At 38.1% G+C, this 16,493-nt stretch overlaps 1 protein-coding gene across 14 annotated transcripts in view; it reads left to right on the top strand.

Annotated features, from left to right (window-relative positions):
• MGA (MAX dimerization protein MGA) overlaps positions 1–16,493 on the top strand; it is a 170,929-nt gene that overhangs the window by 113,654 nt on the left and 40,782 nt on the right. For all 14 annotated transcript variants that reach the window (XM_045059502.1, XM_045059501.1, XM_045059504.1 and 11 more), the window contains exons 8-9: positions 376–1,037; positions 2,860–3,208. In XM_045059502.1, coding sequence (XP_044915437.1) covers positions 376–1,037; positions 2,860–3,208 — 1,011 coding nt within the window. The remainder of the gene's footprint in view (positions 1–375; positions 1,038–2,859; positions 3,209–16,493) is intronic.

Raw genomic sequence — 16,493 nt, 5'->3', positions numbered from 1 at the left:
TTTTTCTTCCTTCTAAGGACGGATAGTTTGGAAGATTCAGTGGCTTGTAACTTAATGCTCTCAGCCTTTTTAAGTGTATTTGCCTAGAGATCTAAAGATTGGCCCTATTTAAAAAAAATTTTTTTTTTTAACGTTTATTTATTTTTGAGACAGAGAGACACAGAGCATGAAGGGGGGAGGGGCAGAGAGAGAAGGAGACACAGAATTGGAAGCAGGCTCCAGGCTCCGAGCCATCAGCCCAGAGCCTGACGCGGGGCTCGAACTCACGGACCGCAAGATCGTGACCTGAGCTGAAGTCGGACGCTTAACCGACTGCGCCACCCAGGCGCCCCTGATTGGCCCTATTTTAAAGTATCTGCATCTCTTTATTTCTAGGTGGAAATTCAGAGGGTCCCCTGAAAAATCGTTCTGCTTTCTGCAGTGATAAGCTTGATGAGTACTTGGAAAACGAAGGCAAGCTGATGGAAACAAGCATGGGTTTCTCTTCTAATGCTCCCACATCTCCTGTGGTATACCAGCTTCCCACCAAGAGTACCAGCTATGTACGAACACTTGACAGTGTACTAAAGAAGCAATCTACCGTTTCCCCTTCTACCTCCTATTCTTTGAAGCCTCATTCTTTGCCCCCTGCCTCTCGAAAGACAAAGTCTCAAAACAAACAGGCAACTTTCAGTGGCCGAACTAAATCATCTTATAAATCCATTTTACCATACCCTGTTTCACCAAAGCAGAAACATGCTCATATGATTCCAGGAGATAAGGCTGCCAAGAATTCTTCAAGTACTATCTCAGAAAATCAGGTGAATAACTTTGTTGTGCCAACTTTAGATGAAAATACATTTCCAAAGCAGATTAGTTTGCGGCAAGCACATCAGCAGCAGCAGCAGCAGCAACAGGGAACTCGCCCTGCAGGCTTGTCTAAATCTCAAGTGAAGCTAATGGACCTGGAAGACTGTGCACTTTGGGAAGGAAAACCAAGGACCTATATCACTGAAGAGCGAGCAGATGTATCCTTAACAACTCTGCTTACTGCTCAAGTAAGTATCTGTTGTTTCCCAGAAGCATATTAGTTTATGGTTGGAAAAATTAGGTTAGTGTGGGGCACTGGGGCTGGGCTTTATGGCAGGAGGATCAGCATGTAGTTACTTTAGTGATAAATAAGGAGATTCTGTTGTCTTCCATATTTGTTATTCTTTCTAACTAGACACCCCAGTGTAGATCCCTCCTGCCAGTAGAGGGAGACAGTACATTTATGGTTTTGGATGATGTGTCTCTCCTATATAAAGTCATCTGGCCATTCTGAAAGTCTCTAATTTGATATTCTAGCATGTGGACAAGTACAGTTGCTTATTGTGTTAAAACAGCTTTGAAAGTTCTCCTTAAAACATACTACATCTCAGAAAATTAAAAAATATTATAAACCTATGGAGAAAAAGCTTTTATAAAAGTTTTATAAAATTTTATATTAAGACTTTTTCACTTATTATTGATTCACTTATTTTAGAAGCCTCTGGTGCATGTGAAATGGTACAATAGCAAGTGACTATTTTTTTGTCATGAAATTTGTGTACCTTACCTTTCATTTTTGAATTCTGTGACTAAATTCCTGACCTGAAGATCATCAGATGTTGGGATTGAATACACAGTGTGCCCTTTATTATTAATCATTTTTTTTTTTAATTTTTTTTTCAACGTTTTTTATTTATTTTTGGGACAGAGAGAGAGACAGAGCATGAACGGGGGAGGGTCAGAGAGAGAGGGAGACACAGAATCGGAAACAGGCTCCAGGCTCCGAGCCATCAGCCCAGAGCCTGATGCGGGGCTCGAACTCCCAGACCGCGAGATCGTGACCTGGCTGAAGTCGGACGCTTAACCGACTGCGCCACCCAGGCGCCCCAAATTATTATTATTAATCATTTTTAAAAACAGTTGTGCACATATTATTCTATCCATTTTTGATTAGTTACTAAAAAGCACATGTCAACAAACTATTTCCTTAAAGGGCCAGGGAGTAAATATTTTAGGTTTTGTAGGCCATACACACTCTTTTGCAGTTACTCGACTGTGCTGCTGTTATGCTGTAAACATTATGTGTTTCAGTGAAACTTTATTTATGAAACACGCCAGATTTGCCTGTGGGTCTTGTCAACCTCTGCCTTAGAATATTATGTGTAGTTTCTATTGAGAATAAATTCATCATTGTTGATATTTTGGCTCATAATTAATTAAAATATTCTCTTGTCTCTGCTATACATTAAAATGGGAGATTGTATGCAGTCCGTGAGTTCGAGCCCCGCGTCGGGCTCTGGGCTGACGGCTCAGAGCCTGGAGCCTGTTTCCGATTCTGTGTCTCCCTCTCTCTCTGCCCCTCCCCCGTTCATGCTCTGTCTCTCTCTCTCTGTCTCAAAAATAAATAAACGTTAAAAAAAAATTTTTTTTTTAATTTTTTTTTTTCAACATTTATTTATTTTTGAGACAGAGAGAGAGAGAGAGAGCATGAACGGGGGAGGGGCAGAGAGAGAGGGAGACACAGAATCGGAAACAGGCTCCAGGCTCTGAGCCGTCAGCCCAGAGCCCGACGCGGGGCTCGAACTCACGGACCGCGAGAACATGACCTGGCTGAAGTCGGACGCTTAACCGACTGTGCCACCCAGGCGCCCCCCAAAAAATTTTTTTTTTAAATGAGAGATTGTTCAGAGTCCTGGTTACATTCATGTTTTGTCCTTTAAATCTGCTAATCTTGTGCCATTAATACTGAGTATTCAGAGTCTGAAAAGACAGACCAATATATGACTTGTAAGCTGTTGGTGGTATGGGAGCATGATTTAATCAGTTTACAATTTTCTGTTTTAACTTTAGGCATCTCTCAAAACTAAACCCATCCACACAATCATAAGGAAACGAGCCCCTCCATGCAACAATGACTTCTGTCGATTGGGTTGCGTGTGTTCCAGTCTAGCTTTGGAGAAGCGCCAGCCTGCTCACTGCCGCCGACCAGACTGCATGTTCGGATGCACTTGTTTGAAAAGAAAAGTTGTACTTGTTAAAGGAGGATCCAAATCTAAACATTTCCAGAGGAAGGCTGCTCATCGTGATCCAGTATTTTATGATGCTTTGGGAGAGGAGCAAAGAGAAGAAAGAGAAGAGGGAGTCAGGGAGGAGGAAGAACAATTAAAAGAGAAAAAGAGGAGAAAGAAGCTGGAATACAGTGAGTATTAATTGAGAATTAAAACACTATAGTTTCATTTTTTAGAAAAGGTTGGTTATTTATTTCAAATGATACTGTTACTTTAACCCTTTAATCTGTGATCTAGTAAGAATTTTGAGAAATTCTCATCCTTAAATGTTCTTTCTTTGTGGCTTATATGATAACATAAACACACATGGACACAGACACACACCTTTCTTAAATATAATTTCTTAAATACAATTTTTCTTTTGTGGATAGGTTTTTTGTGCTAAATTTGAATCATTCTCTCATTTGGACTTCAGAATCCCTTTAAGTTTCACCTGTTATTGTGTTTCCCTTCTCTTCCCATGTTCTTTCAATATACAGGTGATAAGTATAATACATAATTTTCTCTCCATTCCCCCCCACCCCAGCTTTTATTGAGGTATAATTGACAAGTACAATTGCATGTACTTAAAGTGTACAACATGAAAGTTTGCACATGTATACTTTGTGAGATGATTACCACAATGAAGTCAACTAACACATCTCATTATTTTCTAAAAGAAGAAATTTGCAAGAAGACTCTGATCCTTGTTGGAGCTATTCACCATGTGATAGGAGTTTTGGGGATAGGAGAAGGGCATAATTGAGTTCTAAGCGTTACATACTATTTTGAAATGCTGATTTTTCCTTTTTCATAAAATATGTAGACCCACCAAGTTACATATTATACCATCCTTGATTTTTTTTCCTTTCTTCTGTATTTTTTTGTCCAAATATATTGAATATAAGTTTGCCATGTAATCGAAGATTTTTTTGCTTGCTTGCTTGTTTGTTTATTTATTTTGCAGAGCATGAGTCAGGGAGGGGCAGAGAGGGGGTCAGAGGATCCGAAGTGGGCTCTGTGCTGAAAGGCTGACCTCAGTGAGCCTACTGTGAGGCTTGAACTCTTGAACCACTAGATTATGAGCCAAAGTCAGATGCTCAACCGACTGAGCCACCCAGGTGCCCCGAAGAATTTTTTTGCTTCTTAGATTATTAGGGGACTGACACTCCCCTTTTTGGCAGTGTATATTTACATTTGCTATTGCTTGTCATATCAGTGTAAACGTCAATCACAGTGGATGTTTAATACTTGAGTGTATGTTCCTCCAGGATTTTCTGTTAATACACTTGTGTGCATACATAGGGTCCTATAGAAATGAAACTACTGTGTATGTGGTATTATAACCTTTATAAATTTGCTATCATAAAGTTATGTTCTATTTTCTGTATCAACAAGTATAGATCTATATTAGAATTTTAGCTTTAATAACTTCATATTATAGTCCTTTTGTTTGGACATTTAGCCTTTTTGTATTTTATTGTAAACAGTACAGTGTTGAACATTCGCGTTCAGGGTAGGCTGTTGAAAGTGGAATTCCTGGGGCGCCTGGGTGGCTCAGTCGGTTAAGTGTCTGACTTCAGCTCAGGTCACGATCTCGCGGTCCATGAGTTCGAGCCCCACGTCGGGCTCTGGGCTGATGGCTCAGAGCCTGGAGCCTGCTTCCGATTCTGTGTCTCCCTCTCTCTCTGCCCCTCCTTTGTTCATGCTCTGTCTCTCTCTGTCTCAAAAATAAATAAACATTAAAAAAGTTAAAAAACAATAGGGGCGCCTGGGTGGCGCAGTCGGTTGAGCGTCCGACTTCAGCCAGGTCACGATCTCGCGGTCCGTGAGTTCGAGCCCCGCGTCGGGCTCTGGGCTGATGGCTCAGAGCCTGGAACCTGTTTCCGATTCTGTGTCTCCCTCTCTCTCTGCCCCTCCCCCGTTCATGCTCTGTCTCTCTCTGTCCCAAAAATAAATAAACGTTGAAAAAAAAATAAAAAATAAAAAAATAAAAAAAGTTAAAAAAAAAAAAAGTGGAATTCCTGTGACAGAGAACTTTAAAGATTTATAGATCTTTCTGGGGTTGTACCAAGAACACATTTACCATTAGTTGGATAGTGCCAATTTTTCCATACTCAACACTGTATTTTTCTCTAATGTTTATTTATTTTTTTTGAGAGAAAGAGTGCCAGCAAGGGAGGGGCACACAGGGAGAAAAAGAATCCTAAGCAGGCTAGGCTCTGTGCTTGTCATCACAGAACCTGGTGTGGGGCTCGATCTCATGAAACGTGAGATGGGCCTGAACTGATATCAAGAGTGAGACACTTAACTGACTGAGCCACCCAGGTGCCCCTAAGATTGATTTTCTTTTTCTTTTGTTTTAAATGTTTATTTGTTTTAGAGAGCGCAAGCATGAGCAGGGGAGGGACGGGGCAGTGGGGGGGAGATACAGAATCCAAAGCAGGCACCAGGCTGTCCACACAGAGCCCAGCGTGGGGCTCGAACTCACAAACTGTGGTATCATGACCTGAACTGAAGTTGGACGCTTAACTGACTGAGCCACCCAGGCATCCCCCTCAAATTGATTTTAAATCCTTCCTAGGCAAAGTGGTTTCCTTTTAAAAGGGTTCAGGATATCTTCTTTATTCTTTAAAAAGAAAAATTCTTCTTAATGTTTATTTTTGAGAGACAGAGGAAGAGTGTGAGCAGGCAAGGGACAGAGAGAGAGGGAGACACAGAAATCTGAAGCAAGCTCCAGGCTCTGAACTGTCAGTGCAGAGCCCAACGTGGGGCTCGAACTCATGAACGGCAAGATCATGACCCTAGCTGAAGTTAGACATTAACTTACTGAGCCACCCAGGCACCCCTTCTTTATTCTTTTTTTTTGTTTTTTTTTAACGTTTATTTATTTTTGAGACAGAGAGAGACAGAGCATGAACGGGGAGGGTCAGAGAGAGGGAGACACAGAATACGAAACAGGCTCCAGGCTCTGAGCTGTCAGCACAGAGCCCGACGCGGGGCTGGAACTCACGGACCGCGAGATCATGACCCGAGCCGAAGTCGGCCGCCTAACCGACTGAGCCACCCAGGCGCCCCTCACCCCTTCTTTATTCTTAATGGTACAAAAGTCAGAAGGATGCGTTTAGATAAAATCTTCTTAAAGTTATTACTGCCTGCTATTCAGTGGAATCTTTTAATCTGAAATTTCATGTCCTTTCGAGATACTTGTTTCCATCATTTGTTTGACTCTTTGCTTTCTCATTTTCTTCCTCTATAATTCCTCTAAATCATCCATAGTTTTTTGTTTTTTTTTTCCTTACCTGTCTTTTTTTCAAAACAGACTGAAAGATTTCTTTGTCTTCTAGTTTTCCTGTATAATTTTGTTTGGCTTTGGTCTCAGTAACATTTCACCTCTAAGAACTCTTCCTTATTTCTATTCCTTTTTCATAACAGTCGTAACAAAAATACCTTCTCTCCTTTCCTCATCTTCCCTAACAGTACAAGAAAACTGATGGCTCCTAGAGCATAGTAAGTCATGTTTCTTAATAATGTTCTATACCAATGGGAAAAACAAAAATTACTATGATAATTGGCTGGCTTTTGGAGTTTAATTAAGGTTAAGGATAAGACACAGGGCAAATGCATTAACCAAGAAATCAAACTAATAAATCCTACAGATAACACAGTTTTCATATTTATGTGGCTTCTGTAACTTACTCGTTATTTTGAAATGGAAAAGGGTTGCTGTAAGTGCAAAATGGGAGAAAACTCATTAAGGAGATATAGATAGAACTAAACTAATAATTCTATATTGTATTTCATTCTAAACCTTTTGAATCTTATTTTTATAAAGATCATTTAGGTATATGGAGGCAGTATCTTATTTAAACACTGAAATAGCAGTTAGAATAGCCTGGCACTGTTTATAAAATAGGCAGCAGAGACTAGAAGAAGACCCAAATGTAAATATTTTTCAGCTTACTAAATTATAGGTGACATTTTAAGCCAGTAGGAAAGGATTTATTGTCAGTAGGTAGTGGTACAACTGGCTAGCCATATGGGGGAGAAAAGATTCCCTAGTATAAATCTCCCATCAAATAATTGCAGATCATACTACCTATTTTTAAGTCCATTTATTAATGTATTAGTATTTTTTTAATCTTGAAGATAAAGACATTCTAGCAACACTCTATATGAATGAGATCATATGGTATTTGTTTTTCTCTGACTTCTTTTGCTTAGCATTATACTCTCTAGCTCCATCTAGGAAATGCCAAGATTTCATTTTTTCTTATGGCTGAATAATATTCCATTGTGTATATATATATAGATACCACATCTTTACTCATCAGGACACTTGGGCTGCTTCCATAATTTGGCTGTTGTAAATAATGTTGCTGTAAATATAGGGGTGCATGTGTTCCTTTGTATAGTATTTTTGTATTTTTTGGGTAAATACCAGTAGTATGATTTCTGGATAATAGGGTAGTTCTATTTTTAACTTTTTGAGGAACCTCCATACTATTTTCCAGAGTGGCTGCACTAGTTTGCATCACCAACAGTGCAAGAAGGTTCCTTTTTTCCCCCCACATCATCTTCAACCCTTGTTTCTTGTGTTTTTGATTTTAGCCATTCTAACAGGTGTGAGGTGATATCTCATTGTAGTTTTGATAGCATTTCCCTGATGATGAGTGATGTTGAGCATCTTTTCATGGTCTGTGGGCCATGGTCTGTATGTCTTCTCTGGAGAAATGTCTGTTCATGTCTTCTGCCCATTCTTTAATTGGATTATTGGTTTTTGGGTGTTGAGTTGTATCAGTTTTTGGGTGTTGAGTTGTATCATTTCTTTATTTTTATTTTTTTATTATTTTTTTTTGTTTATCAGTGTGTGGTGGGTTAGCACTATTTATTGATTTTTATTCTTTGTACTTCCTCCCCAGCTTTTCACAAGGAGCCTGTGCTACCTTCATAATCATAAAAGGCTAACATTTTTTTTTAATTTATTTTTTTTTAAAATTTTTAAAAAATTTTTTATATATGAAATTTATTGTCAAATTGGTTTCCATACAACACCCAGTGCTCATCCCAAAAGGTGCCCTCTTCAATACCCATCACCTACCCTCTCCTCCCTCCCACCCCCCTGTATCATTTCTTTATATATTTTGGATACTAACCCCTTTATTGGATAGGTCATCTGCAGTTATCTTCTCCTATTCAGTAAATTGCCTTTCAGTTTGCAGTGCAGAAATTTTTTATTGTACTTTTATTTTTACATTTGAAAAATTTTTTTTAATGTTTATTTATTTTTGAGACAGAGAGAGACAGAGCATGAACGGGGGAGGGTCAGGGAGAGAAGGAGACACAGAATCTGAAGCAGGCCTCAGGCTCTGAGCTGTCAGCACAGATCCCAACGCAGGGCTCAAACTCAGGGACTGCGAGATCATGACCTGAGCCGAAGTTGGATGCCCAACTGACTGAGTCACCCAGGTGCCCCACTGTATTTTTATTTTTAAAAAATATTTATTTTGAGAGAAAGAGAACGTGAGCAAGAGAGAGGGAGAGCGAGAATCCCATGCAGGCTCCACACTTAGCCGAGAGATTGCCGTGGGGCTCTATCTTCACGATCACAAGATTATGACTTGAGCCAAAATCATAAGTTGGTTGCTCAACGAACTGAGCCACCCAGATGCCTGCAGAAACTTTTTATTTTGATGTAGTCCCAGTAGTTTACTTTGTGTTATTTCCCTTGCCTCAAGAGACATATATAGAAAAGTTTTGTGACAGCTGATAATTACTGCTTTTATTGTCTTCAAGGATTTTTATGGTTTTAGGTCTTAACATTTAGGTCTTTAATACATTTTGAGTTTACTTTTGTTTGTGATGTAGTTTAGGAAAGTGGTCCAGTTTCATTCTTTGACATGTAGCTGTCTATGTGTTTTTATGTCAGCACCATACTGTGTTAATTACTACTGCTTTGTAGTATAACTTGAAATCTGGAATTATGATACATCTAGTTTGGTTTTTTTTCTTTTTTTTTTTTAATTAAAATTTTTTTCTTTTCTTTTTTATTTTTTAAAATTTACATCCAAATTAGCATATAGTGCAACAACGATTTCAAGAATAGATTCCTTAATGCCACTTACCCGTTTAGCCCATCCCCCCTCCCACAACCCCTCCAGTAATCCTCAGTTTGTTCTCCACGTTATGAGTCTCTTCTGTTTTGTCTCCCTCCCTGTTTTTATATTATTTTTGTTTCCCTTCCCTATGTTCATCTGTTTTGTTTCTTAAAGTCCTCATATGAGTGAAGTCATGATTTTTATCTTTCTCTAATTTCACTTAGCATAATACCCTCCAGTTCCATCCACATAGTTGCAAATGGCAAGTTTTCATTCTTTTTGATTGCCGAGTAATACTCCATTGTATATGTATATACCACATCTTCTTTATCTGTTCATCCATCGATGGACATTGGGGCTCTTCCTATATTTTGGCTATTGTTGATAGTGCTGCTATCAACATGGGGGTGCATGTGTCCCTTCGAAACAGCACACCTGTGTCCTGTGGATAAATGCCTAGTAGTGTAATTGCTGAGTCATAGGGTAGTTCTATTTTTAGTTTTTTGAGGAACCTCCATACTGTTTTCCAGAGTGGCTGCACCAGCTTGCATTCCCACTTAATTAAAAAATTTTTAATGTTTATTTATTTATTTTGAGAGAGTGTGTGGGAACTGGGGGCAGGGGCAGAGAGAGAGAGAGAATATGAATGAATGAATTCCAAGCAGGCTCTGTGTGCCATTGTAGAGGCCAATGTGGGGCTCTAAGTCAGGAACTGTGAGATCCATGACCTGAGTTGAAATCAAGAGTTAGATGCTTTCACCTCTTTGGTTAAGTTTATTCCTAGATATTGCATTGTTTTTGGTGCAAATGGAAGTGGATTTGTTGTCTTTTTTTAAAAAATGTTTTATTTATTTCTGAGAGAGCCCAAGCAGGGGAGGGGCTGAGAGAGAGACAGGGACAGAGGATCTGAAGCAGGTTCTGTGCTGACAGCAATGAGCCTGATATGGGGCTCAAACTCAGAAACCACGAGATCATGACCTGAGCCAAAATCAGACTTTCAGCTGACTGAGCCACCCGGGTGCCCCTGGATTCCTCTTCTTAATTTCACTTTCTGCTGCTTCATTAGTATTATATAGGAATGCAACAGTTTTCTCTACATTGGTTTTGTATTTTGTGACTTGACTAAAATCACTTATTAGTTCTAGTAATTTTTTGATGAAGTCCTTTGGTTTTTTATATATAGTATCATGTCATCTGCATATAGTGAAACTTTTATTTTTTCTCTACCAATTTGACTGCCCTTCCTTCCTTCCTTCCTTCCTTCCTTCTTTTTTAATTTTTTCTTTATTCTTGAGAGAGAGATAGGGTGTGAGCAGGGGAGGAGCATAGAGAGAGGGAGACACAGAATCGGAAGCAGTTTCCAGGCTCTGAGCTGTCAGCGCAGAGCCTGATGTGGGGCTCAAACTTACAAACTGCGAGATCATGACGTGAGCCGAAGTCGGACACTCAACTGACTGAGCCACCCAGGCGCCCAGACTGCCTTTTCTTTTTCTTTCTTTTTTTTTTTTTCAACGTTTATTTATTTTTGGGACAGAGAGAGACAGAGCATGAACGGGGGAGGGGCAGAGAGAGAGGGAGACACAGAATCGGAAACAGGTTCCAGGCTCTGAGCCATCAGCCCAGAGCCCGACGCGGGGCTCGAACTCACGGACCGCGAGATCGTGACCTGGCTGAAGTCGGACGCTTAACCGACTGCGCCACCCAGGCGCCCCATTTCTAAAAAAATGTTTTTAATGTTTATTTTTGAGAGAGAGAGAGAGACCAAGTGTGAGTGGGGAAGAGGCAGAGAGAGAGGGAGACACAGAATCTAAGCAGGCTTCATTCAGTATTTGAGCTGTCAGCCCAGAGCCTGATGCAGGGCTTGAACCCATGAACCTGAGATCATGACCCGAGCCAAAGTTGAACGCTTAACCAACTGAGCCACCCAGGTGCCCCAGCGGGCTTTTATTTCTTTATTTTACTTAATTGCTGTGGCTAAGACTAGGACTTCTAGCACCAAGTTGAATAAAAGTGGTGAGAGTGGACCTCCTTGTCTTGTTCATCACCTAAGGGGAAAAGCTCTCAATTTTCCACCAATGAGTACGATATTGGCTATGGGTTTTTCATATAAGGCCTTTATTATGAGATATGTTCCCCCTAGATGTACTTTGTGAGTTTTTGTCATGAATAGATGTTGTACTTTGTGAAATGTTTTTTCGGCATCTTTTGAAATGATCATAATGGTTTTCATCCTTTGTCTTATTGATGTGATGTATCATGTTGATTGGTTTGCAAATAATGAGCCACCTTTACATCCTGGGAATAAATTCCCACGTGACCATGGTTTATGTTTGTTTTCAATATATCATCTGATTCTGTTTGTTAATACTTTGTTGAGGACTTTTGCAACTGTATTCATGAGACAGATTGGCCTGTAGTTCTTTTTTCTGTGGTATCTTTATCTGGTTTTAGTATCAGGGTGGTAATTGACTTCATAGAATGAATTTGGAAGTTTTCCTTTCTCTTATATTTTTTGGAATAGTTTGAAAAGAATTAGCATTAAGTCTTTAAACATTTGGTAGAATTAGCCAGTGGAGCTATCTGGTCCTGAATTTTAGTTTTTTGGGAGTATTTTGATTACTGATTGACTTTCATTGCAGTTAACTGGGCTTTTAAAATTTTCTATTTCTTTCTGCTTTAGTTTTGGTAGGTTACACGTTTCTTAGGCTTCATTGGTCTGTTCTTTTGTTTTTGTTTTTTTTTTGTTTTTTTTTTTTAGTTTCTTTGTCATTTATTTTCTGCTCTATTCTTTCTTATTTCCTTCCTTTTGCTAGGTTGGGTTTTATATGTTGTTCTTTTTCTAGCTCCTCTAGGTGTAAAAGTTAGATTGTTTGAGATTTTTCTTCTTGAGGTAGACCCGTGTTCCTATAAACTTCCCTCTTAGAACTGCTTTTGGTATACATTCCAGATTTTGGACCACGCTGTTATGCTGGATGTTTGAATTATTTTGAAAACCTGATTTGGGTGGGGATCAGGTGAATGTTCAACTTAGAGCTCTCAGCCAACAAAATTATAAATCAAGTCTGTGCTTAAAGATATTTTATGGGGCGCCTGGGTGGCTCAGTTGGTTGAGTGTCCAACTTTGGCTCAGGTCATGATCTCACCGGTTTGCGAATTCGAGCCCCGCATCGGGCTCTGTGCTGATAGCTCAGAGCCTGGAGCTTGCTTCAGATTCTGTGTCTCCCTTTCTCTTTCTCTGCCCCTCCCCTGCTCATGCTCTGTCTCTAAGAAGTAATAAATAATGTTAAAAAACAAAACAAAAAAAGATATATTAAAACATACAATGATGCATGAGGTTGGCTTCTTAGAAACTTCTTGGAATTTCTTGAAGTTGTGCTCTGGAAAATGAAAAAGAAATTCAAGAAGCAGGAGATGACCTTTAGTGAAGAATGGACCCCGTCTAAGATGGGAAAAATGATCTTAGGATGACAACTACATAGGAAGACAAGGAAGCAACTAGTCTGATATAAAGTGGAAAATAATAAGATGCTGAGAAAACTGTCTTTAAGGAGGTGATTGATTATTTTAAGAAATAACATGGTTAAGGCATGCCTGGGTGTTTCCATTGGTTAACTGTTTAACTCTTGATGTTGGCTCAGGTCAAGATCTCATGATTCAGGAGATTGAGCCCGAAGTTGGGCTCTGTGCTGACAGCATGGAGCCTGCTTGGGATTCTCTTTCTCTTTCTCTATCTCTCTGCCCTGCCCCTGCTTGCACTCTCTCTCAAAATAAAAAATAACTTGGATAATTCATTGTTAGGTGAAGGTCATGCAAATGATTTAACATTTGAAAATAAACAGTATAGTTCATCATTACCATAACATACTTAAAAAAAAAGATATATTATCATTTCAGTAGATATTTTAAGGAAACGCAATTAACACTGGAAGTTAAAGTTTGTATAGGAAAATTATGGTTCCACTATAAATCAGTAATTTTTTTTCTTTTTAAGTTTATTTCTTTTTGAGAGAATGAGAGCATGTGCACACCAGTGGCAGGGGAGGGGCAGAGAGGGAGGGAGACAGAGAACCATAAGCAGGCTGCACACTCACAGGGCTCTATCTCACAAACCATGAGATCATCACCTAAGTTGAAACCAAGAGTCAGTCACTTAATGGACTGAGCCACTCACACTCCCCTAAATCAGTATATTTTTTGGTAGAATTTTGAGCAGTCTGGAAGGATAGAGGAAAACGGAATCTGTTCATCTGGATCAGGTGAACAAATTTAGTAATATAGAAGTACATTTCCTCCGCTAAGGGATCAGTCACATTAGTTGACTCTGCAAGGATTAATCACATAGGCATACTTTTGTAAGCTAATTGATTTTTTTGTTTGTTTTTAGAATTGATATAAATGAATATCTAAAAGTCTAAATACAGTTTTAGAACAGAAATTAGCAATATAAAGTAAAAGTGTAGCAGACACAAGTTGAGAGTTTTAGGAAGCTAATTTCCTTACCTTTCATCACACTGAGTCTTTAGCTACTGCTAAATCATGAAGTTGAGGACAAAATGTTTAATTTAGGATTACTGAAATAACCACCAAAACGGAACACAATTGTAAAAGTAATCACTTGTAGGGATGTGACACTGGGTATGGTGTAAAACTTGTTTTTCATTTTTGTTTCCTTTTGTACAGTTTGAGATTTTTCATGTTTATGTATTCATTCTGTAGCTAATGTATAAGTTAAAAGTTAATATTTACAATGCATGAAATTGAGGCATTTAATAATACATTTTTTCCCCTTGTAGTAGACTTAAAGATTTTCTGCTAATATTGGTCCATTAATCCATTGGTGTGAACAGAGGGAAATTACCATTATTAAACAGTCTTTATGCAGAGCACTTGATAGGGTTTATATCATTTAAATCTTGCAACCTTTTATAAGAAGGTTTTTTTCCATTTTACAGATACACTAATTGAGTGCTTAGGGCGTTTATGTAACTCCTTCCCCAAGGTCACCTTGGTTTTAAGGGAGTGGTAGAGATTTGAACCCAAGTTTATCTGGCTTAAAAGTCTTCATGTTTTTTTCCTACTGTATGCAGTATGATTTTTGAAATTTGGCCTTCACTTGATTATCATATATTTATGCTTTTGTTTGGTCAAAAAATGCTGATGATGTGAAGGTACTGTGCTTAGTTAGCTACTGTGGGTGGTACCAAGAGAAAGGATAAACATGGCATTCCTGCTTTCTTAGCCCACCTAGAGTTTTGTTGGAGATGTGTATCTACAAGTTACCTATGTAAAGGGAAGATCAATAAAATTGCTATCTGTAGCCAGACTGATTAGGAAAAAAGAACACACAAATTACCAGTATCAGAAATGATAAATGATATTACTTACAGACATTCAAAGTTTAATAAAGGAACAAATTTATGACAGTAAATTAGATGAAATGGACAAGTTTTTTGAAAGACACAAAGCTACCATACTCACTTAAGAAGTAACTGCGTGCGTCCATACTTGTGAACTTGTAGGGAAAAAGTCTACAGTAATGACTCTAGGTCCAGATCCGTTCATTGATGAATTGTCAAAACATTCAGGAAGAAGTAATGCCCATCTTATACAAATGCTTTCATAAAGTTATCTCATTCCATGAGACCAGCATTACCCTGAAACTAAAACCAGCAAAAGACATTACAAGGAAATGGCAGAGTAATATCTCTCATGAACATATGTAAAGATTATAAATTCAGTTTTAGCACATACAATCCAGGAATGTATTTAAAGGACAGTATATCCTGATCAAGTGGGATTTACCCCAGGCTTGCAAGGTTGATTATCCATTTGAAAATAATCAGTGTTGTTCACCATTACCGTAATAGACTTAAAAAGTGTGTGTGTGGGGGGGGGGGGGTGCATATTAACATTTCAATAGATATTTTCACAACTTGACAAACTCAGTTGACAAATTTCTGGTAAAAATTCTTAAGCACATTAGGAATAGAAGGAAACTTTCATAGTCTGATAAAGAGCAGCTGTGAAAACCTGTACAAGCAACATATTAATCATGAAAGAGTGCTTTTTTCCAGTGATTAGAAATGATGAAGAATGTCTTCTTTTGCCTTGTCTATTTTATATCATATTGGAGGTCTCAGCCAGTGGTGTAAGGCATGAAATAGAAAATGTATCCAGATTGGAAAGGAAAAAGTAAAATTGGCTTTATTCATAGACAGGAAAATCCTAAGGAATCTACAAAAAACCTATTAGAACTGTGTTAGTTTAGCGAGTTTGTAGTATACAGTAATATCAGTAGACTGTATATTTATATATATGGTAGTAACAACTGGAAATTGAAATAAAAAGTACCATTTAGAATAGCATCCAAACAACTCAAACATTTAAATATGAAGCTGACAAAAGTTGCCTAAAACTTTTTTACTAAAAACTGGAAAACCTTGTTGAGAGCACTTTTAAAAGACCTAAATAAATGGAGGGGTAGACTGTTGTTATACATCCGAAAACTCTTTTGGTAAGATAGACTTTTCCACAAATTAATATTTAAATTTGATGCTATTCCAGTCAAAATCCCAGCAGGCTTTTCTTGTTAGAAATTTGCAACTTGTTTATAAAATTTATATGGAAAAGTAAAGTATTTAGAATAGTCATTTGATAAACAATTTTGATAAAGGCAGACATAGTTGGTAGACTTAGACTATCTGATTTTAAGACTTACTGTAAAGCTGAAAAGTAATTTGGGTAAAAAAAGACATAAGGATCAGTGGAACAGAAGAGAGAATTCAAAAGTTGTTACACAAAAGTACAAGACCAGTGAGTTTTTGACACAATTCCGAGTCCTTTTAATGAGGAAATAATGATCTTCCCAACAGGTGGATCTGGAGCAATTAATTGGATAGCTAGAAACAGCCCTTCCCTGCCTCCAAAAATAAAAAGAGAACCTCATCATAACTTTACATTATAGATAAAAATTAGCCCAAGATCTAGAAGTTAACGTCTTAAATTAAATATAAGTGCTTTAAGCTATACAATGTCTAAAAGAAAATAAAGGGAAAAAATCCTTTGTGACCTGTGGCTCATAAAGATGTTTAGAATAGGACATCAAAACCACAATTGTAAATGTCAAAAAGTGTAATGAAATTGAAAAAACTTGCTCTTCAGAAGGTCTGTTCAATAAAAGAGAAGCCATAAACTAAGAGAAATACTATAAAAAACATGCAGCCAACATAGGACATGTATCTATAATAAAGAATTCTTAAAACTCATTCAGAATACTTAAAAGACTCAGTAAGAAGGCAGTCAGCAGAATTTAAAAAATAGAAAATTGAAACACTTAACA

This window comes from Felis catus, chromosome B3 (genome assembly GCF_018350175.1).
Source record: "Felis catus isolate Fca126 chromosome B3, F.catus_Fca126_mat1.0, whole genome shotgun sequence".
In the NCBI taxonomy this organism is placed as follows: Eukaryota; Metazoa; Chordata; class Mammalia; order Carnivora; family Felidae; genus Felis; species Felis catus.
This window is presented reverse-complemented; position numbering and strand designations above follow the sequence as displayed.